General features: G+C 38.4%; 1 protein-coding gene across 1 annotated transcript in view; it reads right to left on the reverse strand.

Moving 5' to 3' along the window:
• The window catches only part of LOC140234754 (uncharacterized), a 62,298-nt gene that overhangs the window by 23,954 nt on the left and 22,743 nt on the right, over positions 1-15,601 (reverse strand). The window contains exon 4 of the mRNA XM_072314793.1: positions 14,612-14,713. Within this exon, the coding sequence (XP_072170894.1) occupies positions 14,612-14,713 (102 nt within the window). The remainder of the gene's footprint in view (positions 1-14,611; positions 14,714-15,601) is intronic.

Below are 15,601 nucleotides of genomic sequence, written 5' to 3' on the forward strand. Positions count from 1 at the left end.
CTGCCAAGTTTGATGAAAATCGGTCCTGGGGTTTTTAAGAAGAAGATGAAAATGTAAAAAGTTTACGCACGACGCACGACGGACACCGGACGAAGGGCGATCGCAATAGCTCACTTGAGCCTTTGGCTCAGGTGAGCTAAAAATTCCTTCAAACAACCTCCCAATAAGCTGGAATATAATCATACTTCAAGGTACTCATATCCTTTCATTCAAATGCAAATACTGTTGCTGATAATGCAGTGTGCCATTGCTTTAGAAAAACCTTCCTATCATACACAATTGTGTAGAAGGGAGGGATCTACAGACTTTAGTAGCCACCCCACCCCTCATAAACAAAAAAGATGGTGACCTTATTTATTACTGGGTATATTATACATTGGGGTAACTGCTTGGTAAACATAATCTGTTTGCTTTTGTTTACTGAATACATATTCTGTGATTCTAAAGAAGGAAGATCTGGTACAACTATATATCATGTTGTATCTAATCATGGTAGAAAAGATGAACAGAACAGAAGTAAAAGCAAGCAAAACTAAACACTGGGCCAAAATGAGTTGTATGGCTTGCATTGATTTTCAAGTCCTGCATGTATTTACAGTGAAACATCACTCAATATACACAGTGACCCAGAGACCAAAGTTACTAGGAAACAAACATCCAGTACAGCAGGAGCTTAATCAAAATGAGATATTAAATCAGAAGAAACAAAATCAGCATGTAAATTCAAAATTTCACTTATGATTTACAATCACACAACTACATATATTACGCAACTGGAGAAGTCTCTATAATGACATACACAAATATCTTTACTAAATTTCCATTTTTGTGTATTAAGTCAGTAAGAATGAGTTGTACCTTCCACACTAAATTACTGCAGTTTTGCAATAACCTGGCAATGATGACTTTGGGCGTGAAAGGGTTGTAGTTACTGACATAATAGATTATTGCTCAAAAGTATGGTTTCAGTAATTTTCATGTAGGACCTACATACTAAATGAGTTGTGAGGTGACTGATGACATCACTGCTTCTTCTAGTTTGTGAGAGTGGTTCTGATTACTGTCACTATCTGCCGTGAAACTCTGAAATACTGATTACTTTCTCATTTTATGTCTAATTATAAGGAACCCCCTACCATTCTCTGCTTCTGTTATCATCTAGTTCATTAACCCTTTACAGTACTGGAGACTTTGGGCAGTGTATACAGTGCTATAGAGTTTTTCTGTGCCCACCAGCACTCAAAGCACACAACAGATTAAATCCAATTTCAATGTGATGAGGAATTGCACTTCAACATGACCATGAAATGGCATTTTACTTGAAGAGGTCCTAAAAATCTGAGCTGATCCTTTTGTAGGGAGAGTCTCGCTGCCTTCAAAAGGTATTCATGCTCAGAGGGCAGTAGCAACGTCCTTCTGTCAATAATTGTAATGTCTGCGGTAAGTAATTGTGAAGGTCTCAAAAAACTCAGGTAATAGAGGAAGTAGTCTACTTACTTATACCCTTTTTGGACCAACTCAATCTATTGGTCACCTGTCAAACCATCTCTACCTGCCCATCCACCTCCCCTCTTCCTCGCCCCTCCCCCCCCTCTTCCTTACCCCTCCAACTTCCCCTCTTCCTCACTCCTCACACCTCCCTTCTTCCTCTCCCCCCCCCCCCCCCCATCAATCAAAAAATTGGTGACAATTTTGCTCTCTCCACCTACCTGTCATATCAAAAGGCAACGACTCTTGATGAAAATCATGAAGGCAAAGAGTGCCTTCAACAACACGGGCACGCTATCAATGTGGCCAGATCGATATAAACACGCACCTTGAGTGATTTCCCAGAGTTTCCATGGTAGAGCTCACCAGAATACAGTTCCCCCTTTCAGTCACTTACAAAACTATTTGGAGGTACTTCAGGGGGTGAAGATGGTGACTCAAATTTTCATTCACGGTTTCATCAATGTTTCAACTGGAGCTCAGAGGGGAGTGCTTTTCCAACAGCAGAATTCTAGAGGATGTCTATTCACATCGAGTGTGAAAATTGCAACATTTATGTAAAAATTGCCAGGAAATCGCCCAACCATTGCTGACTAGGGTACAATTCTTCAAACTTTACCTGTAGTTTGCAGGGACAATATGCAATGTGCAAAATTTCAAGGGTCATATATCGCAATTTGTAATGCCCTGATATCGATATTTCCAAATGAGAATGGTTCTTAAGCTACAGTCTTTGGAAATTGGCAGGTGTGAAAGGGGGGCATTAGATTGAGAAAAGGGAATGCCTGTTACACTGCCTATGCACAGCTCTCTGACAGGCAAAGCCCAACCCCCTTTAGCCTACTTGGAGGAGAGGAAGATGGGTGTGTATGTGTGACTGGAGGGAAAAGAAGGGGGGGGGGTGCAAGCAGCTGCCCAAACTTCTCTGGCAGCAGGTCGGAAAACAGGGCTTTGGTGTGTTTCCTGTTTTTCAATAGGCACATGATGGTTAGAAGTGAAGACTTCCCCTCAAACCCCGCCGCCTGATTCATACCTAGCTAGCGCAGTCCCGTCGGCCCCCAAAGGTGAGCACCTCCGAATTATTGACTCACCCGCAATCCCTATCTCGGAATCTCACCGCAAAACAAGGACTCCCTATGTCGATGTGCATGTGAAATGTTCAAGGGAAGGTTTGTCTTTAATGTCTCCAAAAAACAAATGCAGTACAATGTCAGTGCTGAAGTCTCTTCCTCTGAAGTAGGTAACAATCCAAATGTAAGGTGACTAGCAGAAAGGCACTAACATAACTGTCACATACCACTTTCTTGTTCTCATCATGATAATCACAATGTTTCATCCCAGGCCAGACTACAGAAATTTGTAAGCACCGGGCTTTTTTCTTTTTCCTCGTTAGGCAAACTACAATTTAATGTGCTCGAAGAAGAATTCTGGCTTACATCCACAAACAGAAATGGCAAATCACAAATTTGTCCTGTTCACTGCTTTTTGTTTTTTTCATTTAATGAGTAGCAAAACATACAAAATGTAATCTTCCAGAGAAAAACCCATTATGAACACTGCCCCAAGGGAGATCAAGGATATATATATTGCCAGAAAATAAACAATTGCACAAGCAAAAATTAAAAAAGAAGAGAAGAAGGCATTAACACTCTCTCACTGGATTTCTTTCAACCTGTCAGTGGATTTAAGCATTAGACTGAAGACAGGCAAGATACATTAAATGCTCTATCCACAAAATTCATGTTGAGTAGTGTTTTGTTTTGTTTTTGTTTTTGTTTTTGTTTTTTAAAGAGAAAGCAGAGAAGGGGAGGAGGAAGATCACTAGGGGAAAAACATGCAGAACATTTAAACATGCAGAACATTTTAGCATGCTTAGAAGTAAGAGATACTCTCCGTTTCTGGCTGCATTGATGCGGTATTAGCCAACACTGTATGTATGCACCTGTAACTAGCTCATCCCATCATAGAGGAATCAGTAGGCTATGTGGGGGGGGGGGGGGGGGGGTAGTACTAGTGGTGCATTTCATTTCATTTTTTTTTTTAACTACTTGACAGATCACGGAGGGACAACTCAATATTCAGCTCTGCTGATCAGGGTGTTCCACCCCATGAAGTTGCACTAAATTCAAAATCAAATCAAAATCAAACAAAACTAATATGAGTGGGGAGAAGTTTTGCTTTGCTGAAAATATGGATCAATATTGTTTTGTTAAGCTTTGTTTTTTTGTTTTTATTTCAATGCTCCCCCCCCCCCCACCTGTGCAACCACATTCAAAGGATGATTTTCCAAACCAGTACATCCAAAGTGTACAAGTTACATGCATACACAGAAAATCACCCCACAGAGTCTGGACTGAAGCCTACACTTCCCATACTCCTAACCCTTGTGCCCAAATATATGGTACATATGATTATGATAAAGGGTAAGGCTATACTATTGTTGTTTCTTACTGGTATCTGACTGCTTTGTGAGTTGCAATAATCTACTTTACTTTGTGCAAACAAAAGTTTTTTTTTTTTTCTTTTTGTATTGTCTAGATACCGGTACTAAGTGTGTGCATAGTGTGCGGTATTGAATGTTTTTATGCTTGGATGGGCACACTGTATTACTCAGTGTCTGATCAAACAAGACATTTGGGAGGGGAAAAAAAAAGGACCAGTTTCACAGTTTGTTTCCTGGATTGTAAGCTTGGAATAATGGTTGATCACACCTTGGTGTGAAGGAATGCATCTCATGTATAGTCAATGTCATGTTGAATTCTGCTGCAACATGAGCAAACAATGTGTGTTTTTTCTCCATCTTTGCATACTGTAAAAGTGGAGTAATTTTCTGCGACCAGCCGGGTAAAATAAATTTCATGTTTTTATTTCCACAGAATCAAAAAGATGAAACATCATAGAGGCAAGAATAGTCACACACTTCTATTTTCATGCTAGTTTCATGTGGCGCAAAACAGCCAAAAATTTCCACACAACAAAAATGTCAACTTTTACAACATGTCGTTGATGTCCTTTCAAGTACATTCACCATATTTAAATATCATTTGTTAAACCAGACTCGCATTCTTAAAGGTATTTGAAGCTAAGAAATCGTCCTGGAATATGGGCTTTCAGATTTTAAGTGCTTAAATCTAATCATCATGACAATTACGGTATCAAATTCACTTCCTAAACAATAATTTTTTCTATAGAAAATAATAACAAAACAACTAGTATAGCGAACCTACTTTTTTAATTAATTATTATCATTATTATCATTTACCAAACCTGAATAATGGGTCTTCACAGAAAGCTAGTTGATATAGACTGAGTTTGGCTCAACATTGTTGCTATTATCAACAGCAGAAAAAAGTTTCAAGTGATACGGTTACCATGGTGATACATAATCATTCTCTTCAAAAATCTTATTACATCCTTATGTCAAACAATAACAACAGATACTAATATTTAGCCATACTGCCAAGAAATAGCACTCCACTATGGGCATTTGAGAAGATATTTACATATGATACTGGGCATTGTCACATTAGCAAAGTTTAGAAATCAGTGTTTGAGAACATTTAAACCTACAAGCAAATCAACTCTGTGATAGGTCTTCATCTACCTTAATTATTCTCAGAAAACAGAGTGATGCACAACAGCCTACTGTAACAAATCCTCCTTACCAGTTTCCTACCATCTTATGTCAAAAACTACGAGAAGTTTCTGGAAGAGATCGTCAACAAATTGCATGCATGCAAGATCCCACAAGACTGCAGATTTGTGAAGATGAGGTTTTGGATAACAGTATCAAATCAGAACCATATTTCTGAATCTCAAGTCAGTATTAAAACCTATTCTTTCCCCCATCACATAAACACAGACAAATGTATTTTATTGTACTTCTACTTACTGTAAAATATGATGTATTCGCGGCATGATTTTTTCGCGAATTGGAGTCGACGGCCTTTTTTGCGACATGAAATTTTCACAAACTGTCACTGGTATTCAATGCATATAGTGTAGACGAGAACTTTCGTGTGCATTTTAATTTCACGAATCTTCGCGCTCGCGAAATTCGCGAAATCACAATGCACGTGAACATTCCTCGTTTTACAGTATCCTGTTGACAATACTTGTTGAAAAATTTCTTGAGTAAATTTCTCCAGAAAATTTCTCCACTTCTTGACTTTTCTGCTTCATGAATGATCTAGAAAATAGGGAAATTGCCTCCACCGACTACTTAGAGTCTAGAAGAAAGACTTTAGAGATTTTAAAAAGTATGGGAAATTTTGCTTTCCGAGAATTAAACATTCCATGTGCTTTAACAGCAATGACACAATGTCTTTTCATACTTCCGAAGAGGCCATTTGGTTTGAATGACTGTGGCAATGGAAATATTGCAACTGTGTGATACTTGCACCAGCATACACAGATAAGAAACTGCAACAACAAACATCCCAGCACAAGGACTCGAAGATTATCGATGATATATTTCAGAGATACATGACTCGGTCAAACTTTTTTGCATGCCCTTAGCCCTCTGTGGCCTACCTTTAATCCACTTGTTAGACGCTCTAATCCCCGCTGTTGTCACATGACGCGAGAGAAGCGTTGAATCACGCAAGTAATTGACCCGTTCGCAAATCTTTCTCTACTACGGCCGTGTGTCACTTACAAGACCAACATCCAGTGTGCTCATCAAACCTCCCGAATTTCGGACAAGAAATTTTAGTCAGGTCGCTACTGTTTATGAGTGCAGAAAGAAAGGTTCAAGGAGGTAGAAGGGTAGTATTTTTACATAGTACTAGACCAAAGACATTCTCTATTAAAGCACTTCAGGTTCTTACAGTCCACTATGTAACTTATGTTTTGTAGTGGAACATGTCTTATAAGTGCTTCTCTTTACATTACGCAAATGGAGACAAAGAAATATCATGTGGCAAGTAACATACTTCATATTCTACATAAAATAAAAAAAAAGAAGTTTAATTTTGAGCTCTCATTCAAAACTGTGCACTGACTGTACGCAATAAAACAATTCCCTAACCAGCCACATTAGACACTGAAATATACATTACATCAATCTAGGTCAATTTTTTGTTGTTGTTATTTTGTCTCTTAGGCAGAAAAAAAAAATACCATGGCGTCCTGAAATGGGCGTGTACATTCTGTTTACCTTGGAAAGGTTTGAGCAAACAGTCTTTTTTTTTTGGAGGGGGGGGGGGTGGAGGAGGGAGATGGCACTAAATACAAACACTAATAACACACACAAATGAGTGCGAGAGCTGGTAATATTAACTTGTTCCCCCAAGTTGTAGGTACACACAGAAGGAGTGATGTGCAAATAATGTTGATGGGTTGGGCAGTTTGGTAGGGGTGTGGAAGACTGGGGGTGGGGGAGATGCTTTTGTATGTTGGAGTGATGGCTTTTACAACATGTATCAAAGGTAGCCATGAAAAGAGCCTTGATGAACGTGAGGTCCAATCTAGATTTAATCTTTTGTTTTAACTGTAAGACAAAGCAGTCAAATGTTTCTTTTTAAATGGTTGCATTCTAAAAAAACATTGGGCACATTCTAGATGACTATAACCAGCAAATACTCAAACGTACCAGTAATGGGGAAAAAATGCTACAGACTTCCAGATGCTAAAACTACCAACACAAATATGAGTATATGGGGCACCCACACAGTTTCACTTTTGCATGTTTCAATTTCTCTGTCTTTGTTTTTGTGCTTTGCTTTTAAATTTGTTTTTGTTTTTGTATTTGTATTTGCTTTTGTTTTTGCAACGTAACCTTTTACAGATTATGTATATCAATATAGGAAAGTGGAAATGTTGGTCTCAACAGGTACATGTATCTTGTCCAAACCTTCCCTGTTCATACAGTATGTATATTATGTGATCCTCAAAAGGGTGCTTTCTACACTGCTTTGGGTGGGATTTCACGGAGCACGCGAACGATTTGCGAATGACGCGAATGGCAAAATCCAGCATTCGCATTTTAGTCTGCAAAAGATCGCCAAACAAACGTGAGGGTTCGGAAGCGTCGTCAATTGTTCGCGAATGTCGTTTTTACTTCGGCGAGAATTTCAAAAAAGTTTGAAATTTTTCGCGAACCTTTTCCGCACACTTAGTCGGGATTTGCTCGTGAATTGTTCTCGAAAGTGTCTTTAAAGCTTCGTCATATGCACAAGACCTTCGCAAGACACGCGCGATGTTCGCAAAATGTTCGTGAAACCCCAAACAGACTCCGAAACTTCTGAGAATGTCTCGCGTATGTTACGCGAAGTCTGCGAAGTTTTTCCGATCATTTTACGACGTAATCGCAAACTGTTTGCGTACCTTTTGAGACATTCTCGCGAACGTTTAGCGCACGTTTGGGGGAAGTATGCCCTGTACGTTTTCTGCAAATAGAAATCGTAGCATACATCTAAACATCAAACAATTATTAACAACTATAGTAACAAAAGAAATTATAGACTAGCAAAGAGAAAGAATATTTGATATACAAAAAAAAAAAAATCGCAGAATATACTTAAAATCAATCTTAAGTATGTAAATTCCATTTGAACTATAGAGATTATGTGTTGGAGGCACTGCAAAAAAAAAAAAAAAAGATCAAATGCTTCACTAGTGGAGAAACGTCCTAGGGGGAAAAAATGTAGGCAAACACACGATAGAGAAATGAGAGAAAACGAAAAGAGAAATAGAGGAAAGAAAAAAAATCAACTCAAGATAGCTGATTTGAGTTGATTTTTTTTTATTGCTTCCACCTCTCCTTGCTACATTTTCTCCCATGATTATTGAAAATTTTTCGTTGTTCGCATTTCCATCGCGTGTTCTTCGTGTACGTAACATGCTGTACTTTAGCAATGATACACACGACAATCGCACATACGTCGTGGGAACTTCGCACAAATTGCGCAAGAATAGTTTCCGGCTTCATTGTCGGAAAACATTCGGAGAAAAACTTTTCCGAATGTTGGATTTTGTCATTCGCGTCCTTCGCAAATCGTTCGCGTGCTCCGTGAAATCCCTGCCTTTGTAAGGTCGATAGCATAGCTAGAAATCTCTACTGTCATAAAGTGCACAAGTCGTTAGTTCTTTAATGCTCTGTGCCCTATTTATCCACAACTCTTCTCTATCACTTACCAGAATTTAATTTGTCAAACTCCTTCCATTTGCATTCTTGGGAATGCTGCAGCTTCATATACAAATGGGCCATGTATTGTTACTTTTTTTTTAATAGACAGATGCCATTCAAATATTCCTCCCATACAAACCCACTTTGAAACATGTCAAACTGCTCAGCTGGAAATATAGTTCCTCTTACTCATTAAACTAACATTGTGTGTGAATGACACCTATTGTGTTAGGTACCCTGACTGCCTGTTTTGTGCATGGATGAAATTGAAACCTGAATTTAAATGTTATGGGAAAACTGATTTCCTTCTCATCTCACCACAAAGTAAAAAAAAAAAAACCAAACAAACAAAAAGAAGGAAATATCTTATATTTAGTTATCTTGATGAAGATTTTATATACATCAGACATTTGCATCGATATATCAGGCAAAATAATGAGATTGGCATCATATTTTCAAGAAATTGAAGCTTTCATTTAAAATGTATCATTGTCAAAAGTTGAATGTCTCCAACACATACATCCTCTTTCTGTTAATACAGTCTGTTAATCCCGAGGTTCGTTAATCCAAAAATGGTATAAGGCTCATAATCCCAAGGGTTCGTTAGTGCGCATCTTCTTTAAAAATGTCAAAATCTGTTTTGGACTCTGTTCTTACTGCAAAACTTTGTTTCTTTGGCAAAAAAAAAAAAGCAAAAAAAAAAAAAAATCACACAAATTTGTGTCACTTGGATCCTGACCTCAATCTCCAAAAACATGTTATTTCCGTTCTCACTCTAAATATCTTGAACTTTGGGTCGTGATTAGGATTGCGACCTGAAAAAAATGTGCTTTTATTTTGAATGTAATGAGAATGACATTAATTTCAAAAGGAGGGAAGGCTAGAAGCATGCCAAAGCAAAACAGAGAAGATTACAACTTTTCATTGGCCCTGTGTGACACTATCGATGTGTGATCTTCTTTTTCTGGTCTATAGGTTTGATTGAGAGTCGAAGCGAGTTGTACTCACCCTTCCTTTTCACTTACCGTTTTTTTCCCCTCTCTTTCCACAATAAATTTTGAATATTTTGTAATTTGTGAAATGGTACGCACAACTACGCATTTTACAGCGAGTTGGGAGCCCCACGCACACTTCCAAGAATGTCTGTTTTGACGTTGTGAGGACTCAACCAAACCATGCATAAAACAACAAAGCAGTGGCTGTCATTATGAGCTGAACAGATTTTTTTCTCCTTTTATAACAATAGTACTGCCTGTTGCGGAAAAATGGGGGAAAACAAACAAACAAACAAACAAACAAACAAACAAACAAACACAGAATATCACAAAAGCCAGTAGTATGTGAAAGTTCTCTTTAACCCTCTAAAGGTCACAATCTCAAAATACCTTTGAGAATGTACATAGTAGACATCATACTCTTGGTCATCATGGGGTTAATGAACTGTGTGTACGATAATGTTTGCATTGATGTAGCGGGGATACAATCAAGTCAAAAGATACCTCAGTATAGGAGCACAAGGCATTGTAAATCTGCCTGTTCAGGTTGTATCTAGGAGAGAGTCAGGTGTGGATGGGAATGGCATTCATATTACTATCATTAATAGAAAGAGCTACCTGTACAGAATGGGGTGCCTCGTTCGCCGGGTGCCATTTTCCAAACGTGACTACTCAACCGCTTTACACCGTCATGCTATCGGTACTCCGACGCCGTGGAAATGGAAATATGTATACCTGGTGGGGCACTCCCACAATTGTTATTACAAGGGCGATATGTGCATGTCAATGGCTTATGCACACAGTACTCAATGCATACTTGAATAGCTGAACTAATATTGGGAGCCTGTCACATTGTTCTTACGCCTTTATTACAGGAGCAGAAATGACTAGATACTTGCTATGCATGAATGAGCATCAGCTGCATCTAGGTGCTTTGTCTTTAAAATTTGCCTACATTTTTAATTGACTTTTTGAACATCTTTTTGCTCGTTATGGAAAGACACAAATAAGAGAAAGAAACATTCTTACCAAGAATCGATTGTGGTGGCAATCTAGTTTGTAACTGTCTTCTTCACTGCAGTGTATTAAAAAAAAATCCTCCCTTTCCCAATTCCATCTGCTACCTACATCCCCCATGATAATAAAGAGAGGCCATTACATGTGTATTAATGCTAAAAACAGCCCTGTAAAAAAAGCAGTATGCAATGACTCATCGCAGGCAGATAGTTGAGTGCATGTGTAGCACACCATGTCTCCATTTGTGATGGCCTAATACTGTAATAAATGCACAGAATCTTCACTGTTAATGTGTGCTATTATTGGTCCCAATAATGGTCTAGGTTTAATCCTTATTCAGGATTGCAGCCAATAACATGTGTAATGCACAATGACATTGATCACTGCACTATCAAACCTGTTGGGTAGTTGTTTTACACTTGCATGTATACAATTTGAGCATAGTGGCTCTTGAATTCATCATGGAACAGTTTCACAATGAACTTGTTTACTTTTGCTATATGATGACATAAATGGTATCCCGGGGTACCAAACAAAAATCAGCCATTTTGTTGAATTATTTTTTTTTTTAAAAAGGTTGTACCCTGGGTGCCAAAAAGAGGAAATTATTTTGGTGCTGGAGCTAGCGCGCGCTAGCCACTGCACTGCACTACACGAAAGCACACGCTAGTGGTATCACAGCTTCCATGCACGCATAGTATAACATGTAGTGGCATGGGAATGACTATGTACAAGCACACACAGTGCATGCATTTTTCTCTGGCTGTCCTCGAGTGGACGTGAGGTGGCGCTATACAACGCGGTTACCCGGGGTACTACGGTAACCCGGGGTAACGCGTGATGCATCATATCATATTTGACCATTAATCAAAAAAAGTCATTTTTACCAAAATTTCAGATACAAGATCTTGTCACCCCAGCAATGATATAGTGATTCATGGGCAGTTTGGGTAGCCATCTTGGTTTAAAGGCATAATTTACTATTTGTAAATGAAACAAAACCCCAGCTTTGGTGCTTCAAAATAGTTCTAAAATTTTAGTTAGGATAGAAACAACTAATGTAAAAATTGAATAAGTATAATTAATGTTAAGTACTGTCAAAAATACAAAATGTGAACAATAGTTATAATAAAAATGTTTCTATCAGATTAAGGGTGCGTTTATAAGGTTGGTTTTTTTTTTTTTCTGGCCAGAAACAGTGTTTTGAAACACTGTTTTGATACGAACAAAGTAGTGCATTTCAAAACAGTGTTTCTGTAGAAGCAGTGTTTTAAAAATCTTATAAACGCGACCACAATCTCAAACACTGTTTAAATGATGTCACAATGCCTTGCGCACGCCCTTTTTTACCTTTTGCTGAGGAACAAACTGCGCAGATTGAGCTGCGCAGTGGCACAGTCTGAGAAAGCCTCGACACGCTCAGGAGAAAAATCTTATAAACGCTGTTCTGACAAAACCGTGTTTCAAAACAGTGATTCTCAGCACGCAAAATCTTATAAACGCAGCCTAAACTATCTACAGTTATGGTTTATTGAGAAAAACCGTGTGATATCTCCTTATATTGTAGGCTTTATTGCAAAATTTTTACGTGGTAGGATGTTTTGTGATACACCTGGACCCCATTTCATAAAAGATGTTAGGATGACAACTCTTGCTGGAATGGCAACTTCCCACAGCATCAGCCAATCAGGAAGCTGGATTCTTGTCATTACCATGACAATTGTCATTCCAGCAAGAATTACCATCTTATCAACTTTTTATGAAATGGAACCCTGACCTCCACATTTGCATCAAATGTGATATCTCAAACATTTTTTTAAATCACTGCTCCCAAAGGTAAACTGTACCTTTAATACAAAGACAATGCTGTTGCTCGTATGCATAACAGAAAACACTTGGCCCACCTATTGCATTGTGTGTGATGGCGGTAACTTCTCATTTCTTTCCAAAGACAACTTCCTTCCCGACTCGAGATATTTCAAGGATATCACATTATTACTCATCCACACAGACGACGGATGTAGTTTCCTTCAGGCTAATTCAAGGAAAACAATATTTTGATCTCTCTTGCTTGCAAAACAACTGAAAATTTCTCTGCTGGAATACCACGATTACATGATTTTTGTGGTGGCTATATGGAGGTCCTCGCTGGATGCTAAAATCCATGCTGACTGACTTTTACTGAAAAAAAACAATGTCTCACTGGATCAAATTTCTGATAAAGACTCAGCTCATATGAACACCCATTTGTCTGACATTATTGATACCACTGTGATAAGAAAAAAAAAAAAGAGATGAAAGTGTGTTGGAAAAAAGAATTACAATTTATCTTCTCAACATATCAATATATGAAGAGTTTGTTCGCAAAAAACGATAAGTCCATATTTGCCAAATGGAGATATTTGCGATTAAAGGTCAAGAAAAATAAAGAGAATAATAAGAAAATTCTTGCTTCTTTTGACCATAACTTCAAAAATGTACCTTCATATGTAATGACCAATATATCATTTTAAAGGTATTATTTTGTACTTTATGACAAAGACCCTACTTCAAAATCTTCAAAAAATGGACTTATTGGTTTTTGCGAACAAACTCTTCATATGCAATTCATGTCAACAGAAGTTCACTCGATATGGGGGCCCTATGTTAAACCCTTTCCCATCCAACAGTCTAATAAGGGTTGGGCAGGAGGAGGATGAGAAGTACAAGTGTACATGACTATCAACCTTTTAACCCTTTGAGGACGAGTCCCAAGTATACTTGGGCAGGTGTGTATGGGAAATGCATGTTGTCGCAAAATCAGTCTGTCCTCAATGGGTTAATACTCCAGTGCACAGAACGATGAAATAAATGTCTACCACTTGGAGTCTATGCAGGTGACGGCTTTTGATACATCTTTGAGCAAAAGAGTGAAGACCTCCCGGCATAATCCTGTTGATACATTGCAGCATTTGATATTTCTGTAAGACCCCAATGAACAGACCTGCTTTTATGAAGTATGTTTTGTATGCAATGTGGTTAATGATGAGTCAGGCTTGTAGGATTCGTATTCACATCAGCAAAAAAGAAAAAAAGCCATGTGTTTGACTTCTTATTCAATTTGTTCGGTCTACGTAATACACCTATCAGCATGCCTAGCATGAGTGCCTTTTCTATTTTTTTTTTCTATAAGGGAGATGGAAGGGGAAGTTTTGAGAGTCTGTTAGCCACATTTTTTTTTTGGGGGGGGGGTGGGGAGACACTATAGAAATATATTTGTTTCTCACATCTCGAGCTGAGCTCCACATGGCATGTGAGAAAGTTACACATGTACTTCATAATCTGTTAGCTGCTTCCTTGTATGAAGTAAAACAACTATCACTGGGAGGAAGACCATCATAAAATCGGTGCTTTTTAAATGCTCCAAGCAAATTTGAAACCGAAAGTAAGTTTATATCACACCCCCCCCCCCCATACCAATACCATCACTCTGTCTATTGTACTGTCTGAAATCGCTCCTCCCCCGCCATCATTTATGAATGAAATCTGTATCAAAATAACCTCATAACTACCTCTGACTGCTACAAATCTAGGGATCAAATTCAAAGAATTTCTTCAATCTTCAAGCAGTAAACTTTGATGAAAAACATGATTGTTGTTTTTTTTTTTAATGTAGTGCTATCCTCTGAAAAGAAAAAGGTGCTCCATCTCTCACCAGAGAAAAATTCTGAATGCAAAGCTAATTCCTCTTTGTTATTATTATTCTTTCATTTGCTCAGATATTCGCAAAAAAGGAACCTCCGAGGTTCCAAACGGTCACACATAAAGTGATAGACACTCTAATGCATGCTTGTGTAATATTCACTTCCATCTGCACTTGTAACAATAAAATAGACCCTATCATGCTCATATTTAGGAAAGTCAAGTCCACTGTAAGGGGAGGGGGTAAATTAGGACCGGTGTGGGGCGAGGGGAGAAGTAGCGCAGGCTGCGGTCAACTTACTGTTTTACTGTTTGCTATACTAGTGGCGGGGTGCGCTCTGTAGACGATGACTCCGTCATGCATTGTGCCGGATGACGTGGTGTGCATCACGGATGTGTGTCCCTGAACGCATACAAAAACACAGCGTATACAAAGAGATCAAAAGAACACTAATTAACATATAAATACATACACACACAAACACACACACACATACACACACAAATACACAAACATTGGTGAAATCATCTGCATGAAAAAATCTGCACAAACAAGTATACATTGACAATGGATGGATGGCTGCACTTGTAAATAACATGTTGACGGAACATAAAAGCTACTATGCGTTTTCTCCTCACAGAATTCAATATATTTTCTATAATAATCAGATGGCATCATTTTTCAGCAATCCTTGTGATCTATGTATGATAAATTCATCAATATCATTCTCTACAAGATATGGCATAATATCTCATGAAAGCTATTTGATTTGACTGAAGTCAAGTCTAATGCTGTAGGCAATCCAATTCAGCTGCCTGCACTGTTTCCTTTCATAACAATAACGTTTAATTACCATACAATACAATTGTAGCAGTCAATGCATTGACAGTCCTCTGGTTGTATACAGGGAAGCTGATATTGTAGCAAGTTCTTACCTTGGAATTATGGAGTTTCTATCCTACTTAAGCCTAAAAACTAAATAAGGCGCGGTCAGACTGGCAAAAGATTGAGAAGTTTAAGATCGCGAAGATTAAGATCTCGAAGTTTTGCCAGTGTGACCGCAAACTTCCAGCGAAACTTCCCGTGAAACTTCTCAATCTGTTTGCGGGCGGTGTCTCCGAAGCACGAGGCCATTGTCATGTACAGATGTGCATTGTTATGTCACAATCACTAGCCATAGGACGGCGCACTCTTTCTTGCGCACGTACCAATGGCCCAAACTTCGTGATCTTAAACTTCTCCATCTTTTGCCAGTCTGACCGCGCCTATTGTGTAACCATTTTATATCTC

This window comes from Diadema setosum, chromosome 11 (assembly GCF_964275005.1).
Source record: "Diadema setosum chromosome 11, eeDiaSeto1, whole genome shotgun sequence".
In the NCBI taxonomy this organism is placed as follows: domain Eukaryota; kingdom Metazoa; phylum Echinodermata; class Echinoidea; order Diadematoida; family Diadematidae; genus Diadema; species Diadema setosum.